Source organism: Scardinius erythrophthalmus (genome assembly GCF_964197995.2).
Source record: "Scardinius erythrophthalmus genome assembly, chromosome: 19".
In the NCBI taxonomy this organism is placed as follows: domain Eukaryota; kingdom Metazoa; phylum Chordata; class Actinopteri; order Cypriniformes; family Leuciscidae; genus Scardinius; species Scardinius erythrophthalmus.
The window spans coordinates 23,689,116-23,707,444 of NC_138239.1; the positions used below are offsets into that span (position 1 = coordinate 23,689,116).

Sequence of the window (18,329 nt, forward strand, 5' to 3'; positions counted from 1 at the left end):
TTTTGGGTGAACTAACCCTTTAATACAGCACAGTGTAATGCACACTTGAATGTTGATTATTCATTTTCATGCACAGCCAAAAAGAAAAAAGAAGAAGAAACAGCAGAATGACCAATGGCTCGGATGGCACTTCATTTACAAGCTTTTTTTAACCCCAGAGTTCATTAACTGGAGGGAAACTATTCCAAACTGTTGCCTCTCTTAAGTCATCTGGGGTTTTTTTGTGTCGGAGATGAAGGAACTCCAGACTGTGAGTTACTCATAATCAGTGTGTTTGAGTTCCTGTCTCTTACCTGTTTGCTGGAACATGGCCATGGTGTGTGGGTTGGTGTGGACGGGTAGTGATCGAGTCCTCTGAACTGAGCTGTGTGTGCGGCTGGGCATGCTGTTACTGCCCCCTGGGTTGGCAAACCACAAACCCTAACAAAAAACAACAACACACGTCAACCAAATTACATTCACATCATACTACAATCTGTGCTCATGTGAATGTGGGGACTGACAAAATAGACTTGGAAAATAATAACAAATGTAACGGAATTCATTCAAATAAAATCTGAATAACACATGAAAAACAGTTTCACATATTATAAAGCCTTTTATTGTTCCAAACATAAATGTCTAGTTATAAAAGCACATCCTTTCTCATTCATTCAGTGTGAAACATGAACAAATTTAATGTCACACTGGGTAAAACAGGATTTCTTCTGATTTTGGGGTGACATTTGTAACTGATTGTCTTGTAAGTTTCATCCATTCATGGAGTGATTTGATGCGAATAAGCCTTTCTAACCTGCCTATCCTACTTTCATTCACTCTCTCACTCCCTTCATTTGACTCCCTCTCCCCCCTTTCCTGGCCCTCCCGTTCAGAGGAGCAGGGAAAAACAGGAAATGCCTGTGCACTGTTCTCACTGCCTCTGACTAGCTCACTCTCTCTTTCTTTTTCTCCTCTCCTCTTCTTTTCTCCCCTCCCTCCAGTCGCACTTCTCCCCACACATGACTCATCGCTATTTCGCGCACCTAACCCCACCGTCCACAGACTCTGAACCGGGGAGGCAGTTGGAACTTCCTCCCATTGTAAGCGTGCCTAGAAAAATGTTTGAGCAGACACGCAAGAATGCCAGGTTATCGCTCGCTTCCAAAACCCAATCCTCAGTTGTTCCATTCAACAGTGATGTTGGAATTCTGGAATGCTGTAAATTGCCTCCAGCTCCATCCACTTCAAAAACTAGTGCTCCCTTCAGTTTGAAGTGGTAATAGAGTCATTTGTTGTTGAAAGCCACTGTAAATGACAAACCTGTCTGCCCTGTTTCAGGCCGGTAGGGGTGCTGCTGCTGCTCCGGGGGGTTGGTCCGAACAGCCCGGTGGTACCCAAAAGGCCAGGTCTTATACCAGGCAAACTCCGCATCTGATACTGGCGCAAGTTTCTCCGTGTGGGAACGCCGCTGCCTACACAGCCCGTGGTTGGGAGGGAGTTGGACTGACCGTAGCGGCTGCTGGAATGAAACAGGCAGACAGCGTCGTAAAATATATAGAAAAATTCTATATTAAAAAACAGAAAATTATATATACAAATATTTAAAACAAATTTAAAATGTATATAATAATATTATTATTAAGATATTATACATTATTAATATATACACGTGTGTGTATATATATTAATAATAATAATAATAATAATAATATTATATCCATTTTAAAAAGAAACGTCCTGTCACTTTCAGCTGATTTTTTTCCTAGCAGTTATTTCACTGTGTAAACATTTGTATGAACATAAAAAGATTTAACAACCGAGACATAAACGGACCAATTTTCACAGGCATCTGATGAACAGAAATGGAATAATGAGTCCCTGAACAGAGCTGAGGTCAGTATCAAAAGTAGCCGTCAGTATGTGGAGTGTCCACCGGCTGCTTTGAGTACTACTGTACATCTCATCCTCATGGACCGCAGCAGATTTGCTAGTTCTTGTTACTCCACCCTTCCACCCAGACACTTTTTAAAGCTCTCGAACACGTCTGAGGGGACACGTGGTCTCACGTGCTTTGACACTGCAGGGATGACCAGCTGTCCTTCCTGTCTCCCTGTGACACTGTCTTAGGCGTCTTACATTACAGACATTGCAGTTTATTGCTCTGGCCACATCTGCAGTCCTCATGCCTCCTGCAGCAGGACTATGGCATGTTCAAATGAATGTTCAGATGAAGCTTTTTTGGCAGCAAACACTTAATATGGGTTTGGTTCATACAGGGATAAAAAAGTACCCCATGAGTAAAATGAAATACTCTGCTGTATCTTTAATGCTGTGGGCCTAATTTTCTGCCAGAGGTCCTGGACATCTTGTTCAGATACATGGCATCATGGATTCGATCAAATTCGATCAAAAAGACAGTGATCCAAAAACAAAAATAAAAATCAAAACAAAAATGGGTCACTGAGCACAAAACCAAGCATCTGCAATGGCCACCCCAGTCCCCTAAACTGAACCCTATAGAAAATGAGTGGGCTGAACTGAAGAGAAGAAGCACCAACACAGATCTGGGAATCTGAAGGATCTGGAGAGATTCTGTATGGAGGAACGGTCTCTGATCTCTTGTCAGGTGTTCTCCAAACTCATCAGACATTATAGGAGAACACTCAGAGCTGTTATCTTGGAAAAAGGAGGTTGCAAAAAGTATTTAATTAAAGGGGGCAAATAATTGTTCCCAACGTGTTTTGGAGAAAAACATTTATTTCATAATGTGATTTCCCCCCCTCTTTATATATATATATATATATATATATATATATATATATATATATATATATATATATATATATATATATGCAATGATATGTTAATTTTAAGGCACTGTAAACAAATATAACAAATAAAAAAAAGAGTGTACAGTTTAATTTATTCATTACTTTAATGTATTTGACAGCCCTGATTTGTATTAAAAAAGACTGAAAACAAGCGAGTGCTTTTGGTATAATTTTGATTTTGGCAGAAGTACAAGACAAAAAAACAGAGTCTGTGTAGGAGGGCCTTCCAGTACTGACTTTGGCAATGGGGACCATAAAGTTACAAAGGTTGTGAACCACTAATGTAGAAGTCTGTAATGCTTCACGCTGAGACATAAAATCGGAGATTCTAGCTGAGTATCATATGCTCTATTTTCAGACCCTGATGCAATCCAGTAGGGAGTGACGGCATACCGTGACTCATAGTCCTAAACACTTCTGTGTGGTTTGTGGTATCCGATCATTATTAAAGTCTTAGTCCAATAAATAAAAACACAGATGACAATTCTGCCCTAAATCAATCAACATATCTGACAGGGTAAACCTCAAAAGTACCGTTCTTGCCTAAAGTTCTCAGTCCACTGTATGATGTCATTTGGTAAAACTTGAGCAACAAAACAGGTTTTCTTAGGAAACACTGCCCTATTAATCAGATCAAAATCTTCCACTGAAATTTACTCAATCATTTACAAGTCACTGATAATGTACAGTTAACCTGTCAGTTTATTACAGTCATGATGGTGCAATAATGATAATGATAAGTTTATATTCTTCAAAATATAAAAGAAATTCATACAGGTTTGAAACAACTTGAGGGTGAGTAAATGATGACAGGATTTTTATTTTTGGGTGAACTATCCCTCTAAGACAGCTACTTACCAAATTAAATTGCCAAAAAAATATTTTATGAAAACTGACAGACGCAATTACATGCTAAAACTATCTGGTAGATGTAGAAGTATCCGTTTATTTTATTTGGATTTGTTTTATTGTATTTTTCTACAGCATGTTTCGGATGTCTTGGGTCAAACTTACTCCAAATAGGAAATCCTGAATAACAATGAATTTTTGAAGGGTAAATTTAAGGATAAAACAGAGGGTTAAAACTAATATCGGTCTAAAGGGTTTCAATATGTCGGAGGGACATGACGTTTTCCAGTATCAGAGTTTCTAGGACCCCAGACAGAAGAAAAGTAAATCTCAGCAGAAACAAATGTTAAATTGCGTGCTAATCATGACCTCCGAAATTCACTCTACCTTCGTCTCTGTCCTGTTAAGTCCAGTAAAGTTTTCCGTGAAATTGACCGGAACTGCACCTGCACCTGCTGTTTCCATGACAACAACCTCTTCTTCTGCGTCTCTGTGAAGGCCTGCGAGGGGTGCGAGACGTCAGAGCAGTGAGGGGTGGGACAGAGAGACTCAACACTGCCCAACATTAACATCACACCTCATAAGTGAAGACTCCAAAACCTTGTCTAATGGGACTATGTCTGCTTATTCTTTGATTATGTGTGATTTGTTCAGCAGTTTCAATAATAAGAATAATACAAACCAATAAAAAGAACTGTATGCTTGCCATTTGCTGGCTATGACAGTCACGAACGACTAAACTAAAGCAGTTTTGTATTTTGATTGGGATAAAAGCACCTAATCAGTAAATGCCTTAAACACCATGAAGTCAAAATTGTTTAGTGACTTTAAGATCACTTTTATTAGCTTTGAAACATGAAATAAATTATATTTTTTTAATCAGATAGACTCTTCTGCAGTCTTCCTGATAAGAAGACCATAAATATTGATGACAATATACAAATACAAATTTTATCCAATCAAGTGCTCTCTAGGATGATAACGTCCCCATCGGTCTAAATCAGAGAAGCAAATCATGATTAAATCATGATTTTAATTATTTAAAATTAGATTTTATTTTTTATATTATGTCCTTTTGTCTTTTTTATTAGTTTTTAAAAATATTTCTATTTGGCTTTAATTTTTTATTTATTTTTTCTGTTTAAGTTATTTTAATGTTTCAACTTCAACTTATTTCAGTAAGTTGCCAAACATTTCTCATTTGTGACCCTGGACCACAAAACCAGTCACAAGTACAGTCGCACGGGTATATTTGTGGCAATAGCCAACAATACATTGTATGGGTAAAAATTATAGATTTTTCTTTTATGCCAAACATCGTTAGGATATTAAGTAAAGATCATGCTCATGAAGATATTTTAATTTTTTTTTACATAAAATATATTTTTGTGAGTGGATGCAGCAAAATCGTGAACATAAATGGACAACTTTAAAGGCAATTTTCTCAATGTTTCGATTTTAATTTTATAAATTATTGTTAATATTTTCAGTACTGGTTACCTAACCATTTTACTAAATAATGTAACATAACTATAATTTTAATTTAATTTTACTTTATTTCTAGCTTAACTTTAATTACAGAAAAAATATTGTTAATATTTTCAGAACTGGTTACCTAACCATTTTACTAAATAATGTAACATAACTATAATATAACTATAATATCATAACATATTTTTCTGAGTGAAACAGGATACTCAACAAGTTAGGACTTGATTGTCTCCAATGAGAATTTATTGAATAATAAAAAGCGGATCAATATTTCATAATAAGACCCAGAACTTTCATATATTAAGAAATTAATTTTGCTTTCATGAATGCTTACCTCATGAATTAGGCACTTATCAATAAGCTGTAGGTAGGAACTAATGTTCTCCTCATCCGACCCGGAGACGAGGAGTTGTGTGCAAACTGTCACAAAGAAATACAAAAAGAGTCACATATTTATTCAAAATAAAAATAAAAACTTTTACCATGATGCCAAAACTACTACTGCTGCTGCTAGGTTTCAGTATGAGTTTAATGTGACTTTCAGTCTCATATGTTTATGGAAAGCTCAGCAAAAATTAAGGAAAGTAGATTACATAATCTCTGTCTGACAACCTCTGACCCATTTTTCTGTCTGTAAGATAAAGACGTGTGGAAATGGAAAGTAACGGATAGGATTTAAACAATCCTAAAAGCCTCAAATGATTCTCAGATTACGGGAAGGAAGAACTACGCGTGAACCTTTGCCCATGACGCGAGTGAACTGAGCAGGGATGTCTCCCTCGGCTATGAGCGTGGAGTTTCCCTCCGTCTCTCCTCCGCCCAGGTGTGAGCTGGCGATGCTGCTCTTCCCCTCTGCGCTCAGCAGGTGGCGCTGTGATGAATCCTCTGTGCTGCAGGTTTTAATGGGCGTCTGGATGATCTGGTGGAGCTCCTGCAAAGGAGCACGTAGATTCCCTCCCTCCAAAATATCCTGAAAGAGAGAGCGAGAGAGCGAGAGAGAGAGAGAGATGACAAATGAATGGATGCAAGTTATTCAAGGTTGCGGTGCAGCATTATTTTGGACACTTCCATAAATTCAATACGGGCAACTGTCAGGTGTCGGGATATTTCAGACATGTAATGAGGCGGAAAATGACATGTGAGGACAAAATAAAGGTCTACCAAAAATACGTGCGTGTTTGTTTCCCCGTCGCACGGTGCGACTCTAACGGGGCCGACACATGCGGGGCATTAAAACTTTAAATGGATCCGGCTATCGGGAGGAGGTGTCTTATTTCTGAAGCTACAAATGTTCCGAGATGGAAAGCTTGATGAAAAGGTTGCTCTGAAATTAGACATCTGGCTCCTTCCTGTCTCTTGTTGTTTCAAATATTGTTCTTGAATTAAAAAGATGATAATTAACACGCATTAAAACTGCATGTGAAAATGATATTAGCGGAGGTTCGGGCTCCAGAGTTAGTGTGGCACTGCTGTTAAAGATCAAGGCTGGAAACTGTAAGATTGAAGGTGGAAACTAAAAGTGAAACAAATGAATGCGAATGTGAAGTTTGTGATCAATAGGACTGTTCAGATTATGGGTTGAAATAAACTGAGATGGGAAAAGAGAGGCTCTGACCTTCTCCAAACAGCGCAGCATGTTATGTCGGTCTTTCAGCTTCTGAATACTGATGATGATCTTGTGCCGTGCCCCTTTAGTGACTTGCTATATCAGAGGAAAACAATGTTTAAGACACAATCTGACATTCTACATGACATAAAAACAGATTGCTTTTATCTTACCTGATAATGTGCAACAATGCTACAACATATACAATTTACAAATCTATAAATGTAGGTACAAGATGGGCAAATTATATAAGATTCACCTACAATAATAGCCAATCAATAGCCAAATTTCACACATAAAAACTTTTCCATATGTGTTATTCCACAAGCAATGTCTTTCTATGTTTTGTATGCATTGCTACCACAGCAACTCTACAACTAGTTGTGGGCACAAAGTATTTGGAGCTAAATGCACAACATAGCTAGCTAAATCAAGATACTATAATTGTGAGTCTCCCGTGTATCACATAAATGACAAGAAGTAATTAAGTCTTGTGTTTGGCTCAAACTCAGCATGTCTGCATCTTGTACATGCTAGAACTTCTCTGGCAATGTTACTTTGTAACTTTAAGCTATTAAACCGATTGGAAGTGATCTGCAGTTTTTTTACTTATTTTCCAATATGAATACCTAAATTCTTAAAACAAGACACATTTCGTTGAGAAAGAAAACTTCACTATATGAAGTCTAATTTTAGAGATGTCTAATAAAATTGAGTGAGATTTATGCTTAAATTAGAAGGGGAAAAAAACTGCCAATGGGGTAAGAAATATAAATCGAAAGGCAACACAAATGTGTGGTATAAATTGGAAAAATTCAAACATTAAAACTATTTTTTCGAGGCGTAACAACGAAGAGCAATGAAAGCACCAACCTGAGCTTCCAGCTGATGCTCTGACAGTGACATCATCTCATCATATGTCATGGTGGAGAAGAGCCCGGCGTACTTATGTAGACGTAGACTCTTCAGCCATGCCGGCACATCTGAAAGTGACATCACATTATTTCAGATGAAAAGCAATGCAAGATTCATGTGAGTGACCTAATTTTTAAAGGTCTGGGGGCTCATCTTAATGACTCATTAGACCAATTATTTATTTCCAAGATCTGCTTTGCTTGCACTAAAAATGGGTTTAACACAGTCAGTCACATCCCTGTTTCTTTAAATCTGCATGAACACATTTGTGGCTCACCCCTCATTCCGCTGCCGTCCTCATGGAATGTACTTCGGACAGCAGTGTGTTCCTCCAGGTGCTCGCTGCCTCCGCTGCCCGAGGACGCCACGCTGCTCTGGGGAGAGATGGGGGCGTGGTCGGGGGCCGGCCCGCGGGGACGCAGGTCCTCCTGAGAGAGCCACCCGTGCCCCAGAGGCTGGTTAGATCCGCCGCTCATCGGAGGGGTCAGAGACACAGAACGCCTCAGAGGACTGTGCTGCCCACCCGACAGGACTGCGAGAGAAAAGAAAAAAAAAAAAACAGACATGCGCCGTGAGATCATCGTGAACACAAACAAGTCGGGACCGTTATATTTCCGGAAACTTCTATCAAAAGCTTCAAATTCACAAGCTACGTTTAGTAGCTCTGCTGTTACCAAGCAGACATAAAGAGGAACTTTTTAAAACGCTCTATTTTCTGTCTAGTCAGTGTGGACAATCTGAGGGTAGAATAGTACAGGGGCTTTCAGTTGCTTTAAATATGCAAAATTATTTTGGACTGCAATGAATATGAGCAACAGGATATGATTTCATACTCCAAGGGTATTCTGAATAAATAATTAATTAATAATAATGAATTCAAAATGTAACAATACCATCTACTCCACCATGCAACTCTTATTTTAAACTGAAACTTTTTTGATGTGACCAAAACAAAAGAAGAGTTTCTTAGATGTTTAATTATTACATTAAATACAATACAGTACATTAGAACTGGATTTTATTTTTATATATATTGAGGTTTCATTTTAATTTTAAGTCATTTAAAAAAAATTTTTGTGTTATTTTTAATTTTAGTTTTACTAATTTTAGTACCTGAAATTAAATGTCTTTTTTTAATTTAATTTTTTATTTAAGTTAGTTGTCAAGGTAACATTTCTAATTTTCATTCATTTTTCTTAAATTGAAACTTTTCATCTAATTAAATTATATATATGATTCAGCTTTATTTCAATAAATTATTTTTTGTTATATAGTTTTCAATTTAGTTATCAATAACAGTGGTTTACACAAACTTTTCAGACTTTTCATAATCTTTGTTGAGACGCATAAAACTATCTATTAAATCACAATACTAAGAACAAAAATTGCTCATTTGTTTGATTCAGTTATTTTTTACAAAGTACTACTGACAAACATCATAATATGTAACTTTAATGACATGTTATGCACATGCAGTTAGTAAGTACACTGATTTAAAGGAGAACTCGGCAACTCTAGCGAACTCTAGTCACTTCTTCGCTGATTTTTCCTTTTGTTGTCGCATGTTTTCCCCACGAGCTCCCCCTACAGCTGTGGTGGGGCGTATATTTCACAACACAGTCGTAAAAAACTCTCTTGCGGCAGCCTCCTCCCCCTCTCTACCGCTGCTCATGTGCGTTTGTTTTGATCGGAGCAAGCCAACTGTATCGCGTGGAGCTATGTCTACCGAGGTGGGTAATCTGGTAATACATCATACATGCGTGTGTGTTTATGTCGAATTGCCGTAAAGCAATTCGTGTTTCGCGCTCGTTCTCGTTCTCATTCTCGCTTCTCACGAGACTTCCAATTTCTATCTTGCCGGGACGGTAGTGAACAAGTTGCAAGGTTGGTTTTCCGCCTGGGAACGCTGGGGGGAGCGGGGAAAGTCACCAATATCACCAGAACAGGTTGTTTAACCATCCAAATGATTTCTAGACAGTTTTATTAAGTTAAAAAAGCTACCAAGTTCTCCTTTAAGTCTCATAACACAACATAAGAAGTTATAAGCTGTTAGGGTTAGGTATGTATGTTTTTTGATTCACTGGAAAAAAATAAACCCTCATAAGAGTCATTCATTTTGGGAATCAGATTACACTGTTTTTGATTCACTGAAAAGAACCGACTCATGAGAGTCTGAAAGATTTAGAACCCGTTCTAAACAAAAGTTTCCTTTCCCTAAAGACAGGCAAATGATATGTTATCAATAACGGGTAATCAACTCAAATTACAGTATGTACACATGAACCGTACCCCAGATCCCATTTTTAAGCAGACTTGTGTGTGGTTCCTTGGTGTGAACTTTCACTCCAAGCAAACAAACCTAAATCTGATGTCAAAGAGATTCAGATTTACAGCACAAATCTGAGACAAGTCTGACTAACAGCTTCTGTAGCACTTATTGCTTTAGCCAGAACAACCAACACAAGTTTATTTGTTTCCTCCGAGGGGGGGAAACTTGGCAAACCAAACAAGCTGTGAGTCTTTTCCATTGCACCTACTAAACAGGTGAGCCTGTCTTCTTCTTCTGGAACATTCAACCCCGCCACGGGTGAGGGGAAAGAGGAAACAAACAGAGAACGAGATGGAGAAGATACGTTATAGGCCGTGTGGAGCCCGTCTTCTCCTCCTATATGCGGCTGTAAATGTTTGGACTATGTATAGGTCTTCGCGGGCTAGTTTAAAATAGGTGCCCAGCTAACATTTCAAGTTCCAGTCCCTAAATATTAGCCATTTTCCCTAAATACAAACCTCCACAAAGGATACCTTACAAGGGAAGAGCTGGGATGGTATGTGGTGCTTAGTTGGGGAGGTGAGAGGGTGTTTGTGTGAGTAAAGGAGGACACAGGATGCTCTTCTAGTTCAATTTTCAATGTTCCATGGTGATTATGAGGAGAAAATTGACCATGTTTAAAAAAGGTCTTATATATTGTTACAATTTATTCTTAGTCAAGGAGACAGTGATGTTTTTTACTCTTACTTCACAATTAAATTTGCATCTAAAAAGTACATTTGCACCTATCTCACTTTGTTGACCTGATACCCTACATAACTGAAGCAGTCATGATAAAGTATTATATTTTATAATATTAAAAAAAAGTATATAGATAAAGCAGTCATTTTGTGCCTCTGTCACGTTTTGTTGACCTGTTTATCTTACATGGACCAAAATCAGAATGACTTTTAAAAGCCTACATCCTGAGGTTGCTGGAGGAGAGTTGTGAAACCAGTCCTTTGTGCTGTTGAAACTCTAAGTAGTCAAAAAATAAAGAGGATCTGGTAGAGCAGTGCTTTAAATGTGCCCTTATTTATATCCTCAGCTGTCTCCTTCATCAGAAAAAAAAGACCCTTGCATTCTTAGCTGGAAATATCGTGCTCTGACCACAGATATGTTCAATCTGAATATCTTTGTTACGCCCACAGCACGGCTGTGTTCTGAATGCTCCTACATGCGAGGTAAAATTGAAGTCTTAAGTACAGCATCTGAATTGTCCTGGAGGACATGGGTAGGGATTTAAGAGGGTCACTCACAATAATGTAATTTTTTAAAGAGTTGCTGAATCTGCAGCTGTTTTAATCTCACTTGCCAAAGGAAAAAAAAAGCAGATAGCTTAGATGAAACACCTGTGGTTATAGACAGACAAAGAGTGTCCCGGGTTAAGCCAAAAGTGAAGAATAGCCCACTCACTTGTGTTGGTCCCACTGCCTGTTCCTACAGCATTGATAGTGGAGGGCACAGAGGATGCTGGGTACAGTGAGAGGTGGCCGTTTTCACAGCCCTGTTGCTGATGCTGCTGCCAACTTCCGAGCCCAGAGTCCCTCGAGCCCTGCCAGCCATTGAGGCGGTCATCCGACCCGTAGCGCTGGTGGTGGGGGTAGAGGTGAGGAGGCTGCCCGTGGTGAGATGAAGACACACGCTCAAGGGAGTCTCCTGCTCCTCGGGCAGCCGCCCGCTCCTCCAGGTGGTTGAGCCAGAGGGCGAGGTTCGCCCGGTCCTCGAGGGAGGTTGCAGGGTGAATGAGGGCGTAGGACAGAAGCTGCCTGCTTTCCTCCAAGTGCCGGCCATGTTCGATAGTGTGGCTCAAGATCTTTGGCAGGAGACTCATGTACTCCACCTTGGCCTCGACGTTCCCCGGTTTAAGGAGAGGCAGGTGAGTCAGAACCAGAGAGATGACCCGTTCCTTCGTCTCGCTCTGCCACTGACTGATCAATACTGCAAAACAAAAAAAATAGCATTAAGTTAGGAAAATGTTAGCACGAGTTAACAGAAAAGGCAGTTTAAAATAAAGAATGAAATAAAAGGAATTCAAAGTATAGTGTAAGTTTACATCTTAATAAAATAAAAATTAAATAAAATAAAAGCTAAGGGAGGTAGGGTAATGATCACATGTTCACAGAAAAGGGCACATTAAAAATAAGTAATAAAATAAAAGGAATTCAAGGTTAATAAAATATGAGATTAACTTGAGCAAAGTCATCCCTGTTTTTCATTCTTCCTTTAAAATAGCTGCCACATTTTAAATCTTTTTTTGAGAGCACTACTCATAACCAGGGTCACGCAGCCTATTTTAACATGCCTCAGAAACTATAGGAACTATAGATATTTTGAGGTCACGACAGAGGCTTTGTCCACCACCAATAATAGAGAACGTCGGCCACGGAGTGAACTTCTGGCCACTTCCAGATCAGGTCTATGACTCATTTATTCTCTTGGTCTGCCTTTTACGTATAGCCACAAATGGGATCCAGGAATGTCTTGTATGATCACAATCTCATGAAAGCTAGAAAAAAAAAATGTCTCACTCACATTTTTAGGATGACTAAGATTGTGTTTCATAACCATATTATTTAAAAAAAAAAAATAATAACGTGAGAAAATAATGATATTTATTATTTAAATTATATAAAAAAATTAATTAAACATCATTGTAGTATGTGCTACTACCTTTAATGCGGACTTAAAGAAATCATTATTTTAAATTGTGAGTCACAACTGAAAATAATGGGAATTACAAAAATTAACTTTATAAGATGATGATCTACACTCAAATACTTTAACTTGCCTTTATTAAATAGTTTCAGTGGGACATAAAAATGTAATTCTTCCTCAATGAACAAAATAATTTGAAAAACGATCACATCCGGATACATTATGGTAATGAGAATTTGCGCTTGGTCCCAAAAAAGTTCTAAAAATAAGTCATATTTGTTATGCAAAACTTTTCCCTGTTTGATTTTGGGACAAAATGAGACCCTGACACGTTCTGACGAGTATGCAAAAAAAAAGAAAATAATCATTACCATAAGATCAATAGACATATTTTGCACTTCAAAAAGACAACAATGATTGTAGCGTTAATGAAACAGGATGATAAATGACTGTTTCATAAGTGTGTGCATGAGTAGAGATGTTTCAGAGGTCTTCTGTCATGTTTAGCAGGGAGCTATGCTTGTTTAGACCACATCATACCAATGTCATGCTAAAGAGAGACACACAGACTTGAGGACAACTGGGGACCAATGATTAAGTGTCTCTCTGGGAGTCTTTTTCAGGCACTTCCATTTTTACTGATGGGCCAACGGCCTTCAAGAGTGGTCTTTTATCTGAGACTTTTAAGCAATATTCAGTATTCAAACCCGCAACTTATCAGTTACTAAGCCAGACTTTAAAGCAAAATCCATTTGTCATAAAACACAAAACAAAAAGTGCTTGATGGAAATATTTAATCAAGTTCATGTCTTCAGTACTAAATAAGACCATGTGTGTGCAACCGCAATCACAAACCACTAAAAACATGCCATTTTAAGGGATGACTTTTGCAAGATGTGACAAACTATGTAAAAAAAGAACGTTTCTGAAATCAACATTAGACAAAAGCGCCAATTTAGAAACACAGGAAAATCCAATATGTGGTGAGAGAAGGTTATTCATCCACCACAACGTGTCACCACTCAGCCCGGTTCAGTTTGTGCCTTGCCAAAGGTTGTGATGAGTTTATCTGGTAATAAAGTCCTCATGACCCTCAGTAACACTCCTCTACTAAAATTAGAGCCCAGCATTCAACTTGGCCAGCGTCCTGCTCTACCTCAGTGGTTGCCAGCTCCTCTATGGCTCCCACTCTCCTCCATCATTACACAGTTCTTCTTCCTTCGCTCCACCCATCCAGCTGGATATAGAGGGAGTGCTGCTGCTAAAACAATGCAACCTACTCATCTCAAGGATTCTGACTTCCTCTGCCACCATCCCCCCGTTCACTTCCTTCAGGATCCGATCACAGAGCTTCCAGAGAGACGGTAGCCCTCTTTCTCACGCTCTCCCTTTTCCATGCGTCTCACTGCTGAATCCTACATTGGGAATTTTGCAAGAACAGACTCACCAGATATTGCAAAACCCATCTCATGTGTGAGCTAGACAAGTTCAATAAATAATCTGAGTTCAGTCAGTTTTTTGCATACTTGCATTACGTTCTGACACATTTCGGAACATAACACATACCGATAGGCCATTAAATTGCTGATATTAAAATTCTATATTATCAAGTTACATTATTATAGTATTTTTGAATTAGCTTTTATTTTTATGTTATTTAGTAATTTATGTGCTTTTGTAATTTTTAAGGCCGGTTGCATAAACCGCTAAGACTAGTTTTACAAGTAAGACAAACTTTTTTCTTTAAGACCGTTCATAATGCATTTAAATTAGTTACATAAAAATCTAGATTGGCCTATTCTGGTACCGAAAAGTAAGACTGGCTGCCCCTTGACAGTTAGTGGGTCATACTAGATATTAAGACACTGTCTTAATATAATGGCTATGTTTATGCAACTGGCCCAATGTTTATGTTTATGCAACTGAAAAATGTTGGCAAAATGGTCTAGTGGTTTTGGCCAGCTGTTAAATTCCCAAAAAAACCTTTAAAACCAGCTTGACCAGGCTAGGAGAGCACACACAGGACGAGCAAACCTGGATTAAGCTGTTTTTATCTGTAATCCAGTGAAAGGTACATAAAACATACTAATTCATAATCTCATAGCTAAGCAGTCGGTTCATAGACCCCGTTCTTGTGGAACGTAACCCTCACAGGAATGCGCTTCTCTCTGACTCTCCTTCTGAGCCCACAACTCTCTCCTTTTAACTCTTCTTTTGACTTATCCACCAAACCGCCTCCCTTTTACAGTATTTAAACTGTTTACAATTCGTTACAATTGCATTGGGATGTGACTTAAAGAAAGAGAGAGAAAGAGGCCGAAACGGAGTGAAAGCAACACTCTGCAGGGGAGTCTGTGAATCACAGTTGATTCACGGCGGTCAGTCTGAGGAAAGCCCTTCTTTAAGGCTTCACTGAGTCATTTTTAGACAGTAAAACAATGTGTTCCAGTGAACTCCACGTGGCGCCCGCTCTCAGGGAACAGAGCTTTCAAACATCCCTGAGTTCGGCCGTAATTTGTTTTTTTCTCCACCCCTTGCACTTAACCTTCCGATTGGTTTAAATTAGAAGCTGCTCTTCAATGGCACAATGTTTGAGTGCACAAACTACTCTAGAGGAGCGAGGCATGAGCAAAAACAATGACTGAAAATATTCCTTCTGAGTGAGCCTCACTAAACACATTACTGTCTTTATGAGCAGGTCAATGAATCATTCAACCAACTGATTTGTTCAAGAACGAAACGACTGACTGGCTGAATTTAGAATATCATGCTATCATTCTACTCCTAATTTTAACATACAAAGGTCTGACAGAAACTGTAAGAGTAGCAATTCAAATTCAGCCACTGTGTTTATGAGTGAGACAATGAATCATAAATCGACTTCAGAACCAATCACAGACATATCCGATGAGCGCCTGAACACAATGGCAATTAAAAAATGTCAGTACCGACTTATACCGAAGTTGATACTTGGTACTTTTTGAATTTTGACAACTCTACTCAGGAATAAAACAAGACTGGCTGAATTTGGAATGTCATACAATCATCCTACTTCTAATTTTACATATAAAACATGAAATAGTAGTAGAAATATAGTAGCATGCTACTAGTACGCTATTTTGAATTCAGCCATTGTTTTTATGAGAGTCTGAATCATTTATTTAACTGATTACTGATTAAATCTCATACACATAATAATACTAATAATCAATGTCAATATCGAAGTGTATCTCCTGGCATAGCAGGGTGTCAGAGTCGATATGTTACATATGAAGCAAAGAAGCCAGTGTGATGAAGAGAATACAGCCAGCCTTGTACATCGACAGACCTTTAACAAACAAACAAACAGAACACAGACAGACATGCTGTTCACCAGACGGAGATGGGTGATTAAACCCAAGCAGTGCACATTAGAGACCATTCAGCCGACCGTACGCAGACAGACATTTTCCCCTTTTAATTAGATGAACTTTGAGTCACTTATAATGAGAGACTGAATATAAACCCCCTGCAGGCCGGTCACAGCATCAGTGCCCCTCCTGAATATGGATACACGCCCAGATAACATGCAACCCCCCCATCCTATGTCATCAGATGCTCCATTAACACCAGGGACACAATTGGCGGCTGATAAAAACACATGCACAGTCATACAAACAGTCACGCACATGCCTACATGTGCATGGGAGGAGATGTGTTTGTCAGACACATGATTCTCTCGAGCTAAAAATAGGATGGCCACAACACCAAATCCAAACACCAGGGGACTGGTGATAACACCCTATTTATACGAGACCATCAGAGACGACATCAACTGAAACCACACACACCCTGTGCTGACACACTGCACACAGTAAGAAGGTCACTGAAATGTGGTTTTGTGACCTCATTTTCACCTTCGTCTCTTAAAAAAAAAAAAAAAGTACTATGGTATCAGATTCCCATAGTACATCCAGTACATAGTCTTACATTTTTTCTAATATAAATATACACTCACCGGCCATTTTATTAGGTACACTTTGATAGTACCGGGTTGGACCCCCTTTTGCCTTCAGAACTGGCTTAATTCTTCATGGCACAGATTCAACAAGGTGCTCAGTTGCCAAAGTGTGGCGAGAAAATATACCCGAGACCATTACACCACCAACAGCCTGAACCATTGATCCAAGGCAGGATGGACCTATGCTTCATGTTGTTTACGCCTAATTCTGACCCGACCATCTGAATGGCGCAACAGAACATCGAGACTCATCAGACCAAGCAACCCTTTTTCAATCTTCTATTGTCCAATTTTGGTCAGCCCATGCCAATTGTAGCCTCAGTTTCCTGTTATTAGCTGACAGGAGTGGCACCCGGTGTGATCCTCTGCTGCTGTGGCCCATCTGCTTTAAGCTTTGACATGATGTGCATTCAGAGATGCTCTTCTGCAGACCTTGGTTGTAACTAGTGTTAATATCAGTAACTGTTGCTTTTCTATCAGCTCGAACCAGTCTGGCCATTCTCCTCTGACCTCTGGCATCAACAAGACATTTTTGCCCACAGAACTGCTACTCACTGGATATTTCCTTTTTCAGACAATTATCTGTAAACCCTAGAGATGATTGTGCGTGAAAATCCCAGTAGATCAGCAGTTTCTGAAATACTCAGACCAGCCCGTCTGGCACCCACAATCATGCCATGTTCAAAGTCACTTAAATCAATTCTTCCCCATTCTGATGCTCAGATTGAACTTCAGCTGATCGTCCTGACCATGTCTGCATGCCTAAAAGCATTGAGTTGCTGCCATCCATTTGATTGGCTGATCTTTCTGACCCCAAACTTTTGTACATACTAAAAGGTACTTCAACAGCACCATCATAGTGTTTTTTACAGTAATAAAATAAAACATTAGGGTAATACAATTCATAATGTGGCTGCATCCAAGGTGATCCTGGGCTCAACTATTGTCCAATATTTGTCTTGTTAGCACAACAAACACAGCAAGAGTTGGTTTACAACAGGATCATTCCCATTTATAGTTGTTGAGTCAACAAAGTAAGGACACAATGTGTTCCTGGGAGGATGATGCACCACTTTTTAATCTCTTCGGAGGGAGACAGTGGACACACAACGTCAGGTTCAGGAATAATGCCAATAAGCACCAGGCGCAGCTGTAAAAGAACCAAAACTGCTGTATAACACATCAGAAGGTCTAAAAATTAGGTCTGTCTGTACTCTTTTTTCCACTTATGAGGGAAAAAACAACAACACTGGAATTGGTCTGTGGACACAGTACGAACTTGCACCGAGAAGATTTTTCCAATAGGGAAAGAGGGGAAAGGAAAAATGGCCTATTTGGAAAAAGTGGCTAGAGAGTGAGAAGAGAAAGAACGAGCGAGCGAGCGAGCGAGCAAGAGAGAGAGAGAGAGAGAGAGAGAGAGAGAGAGAGAGAGAGAGAGAGAGAGAGAGAGAGAGAGAGAGAGAGAGAGAGAGAGAGAGAGAGAGAGAGAGAGAGAGAGAAGAGAGAGAAAGAGAGAGAGAGAGAGAGAGAGAGAGAGAGAGAGAGAGAGAGAGAGAGGATGCCCCACCCATCCCTCTGGCTGCTTGCTCCAGCTCAGCAGTGCGGAATGTTCTGGCATACCACAGGTCTAACAGAAGAATGCACAGTTTCCGACTGGGGTGCGTTGCATCCGAAAGGACGCTGGTTAGACAC

The 18,329-nt window shown here is 39.2% G+C and overlaps 1 protein-coding gene across 2 annotated transcripts in view; it reads right to left on the minus strand.

The window, feature by feature from the left end:
- Positions 1-18,329, minus strand: part of samd4a (sterile alpha motif domain containing 4A) — a 35,495-nt gene that overhangs the window by 4,906 nt on the left and 12,260 nt on the right. Inside the window, exons 2-10 of one of the 2 annotated variants that reach the window (XM_081347130.1) lie at positions 11,396-11,920; positions 7,949-8,203; positions 7,630-7,739; positions 6,766-6,852; positions 5,889-6,120; positions 5,485-5,570; positions 4,047-4,159; positions 1,300-1,498; positions 294-420 (exon numbers count right to left, since the gene is read on the minus strand). In XM_081347130.1, the coding sequence (XP_081203256.1) occupies positions 294-420; positions 1,300-1,498; positions 4,047-4,159; positions 5,485-5,570; positions 5,889-6,120; positions 6,766-6,852; positions 7,630-7,739; positions 7,949-8,203; positions 11,396-11,920 (1,734 nt within the window). The remainder of the gene's footprint in view (positions 1-293; positions 421-1,299; positions 1,499-4,046; positions 4,160-5,484; positions 5,571-5,888; positions 6,121-6,765; positions 6,853-7,629; positions 7,740-7,948; positions 8,204-11,395; positions 11,921-18,329) is intronic. The other variant, XM_081347129.1, reaches the window with a different exon arrangement.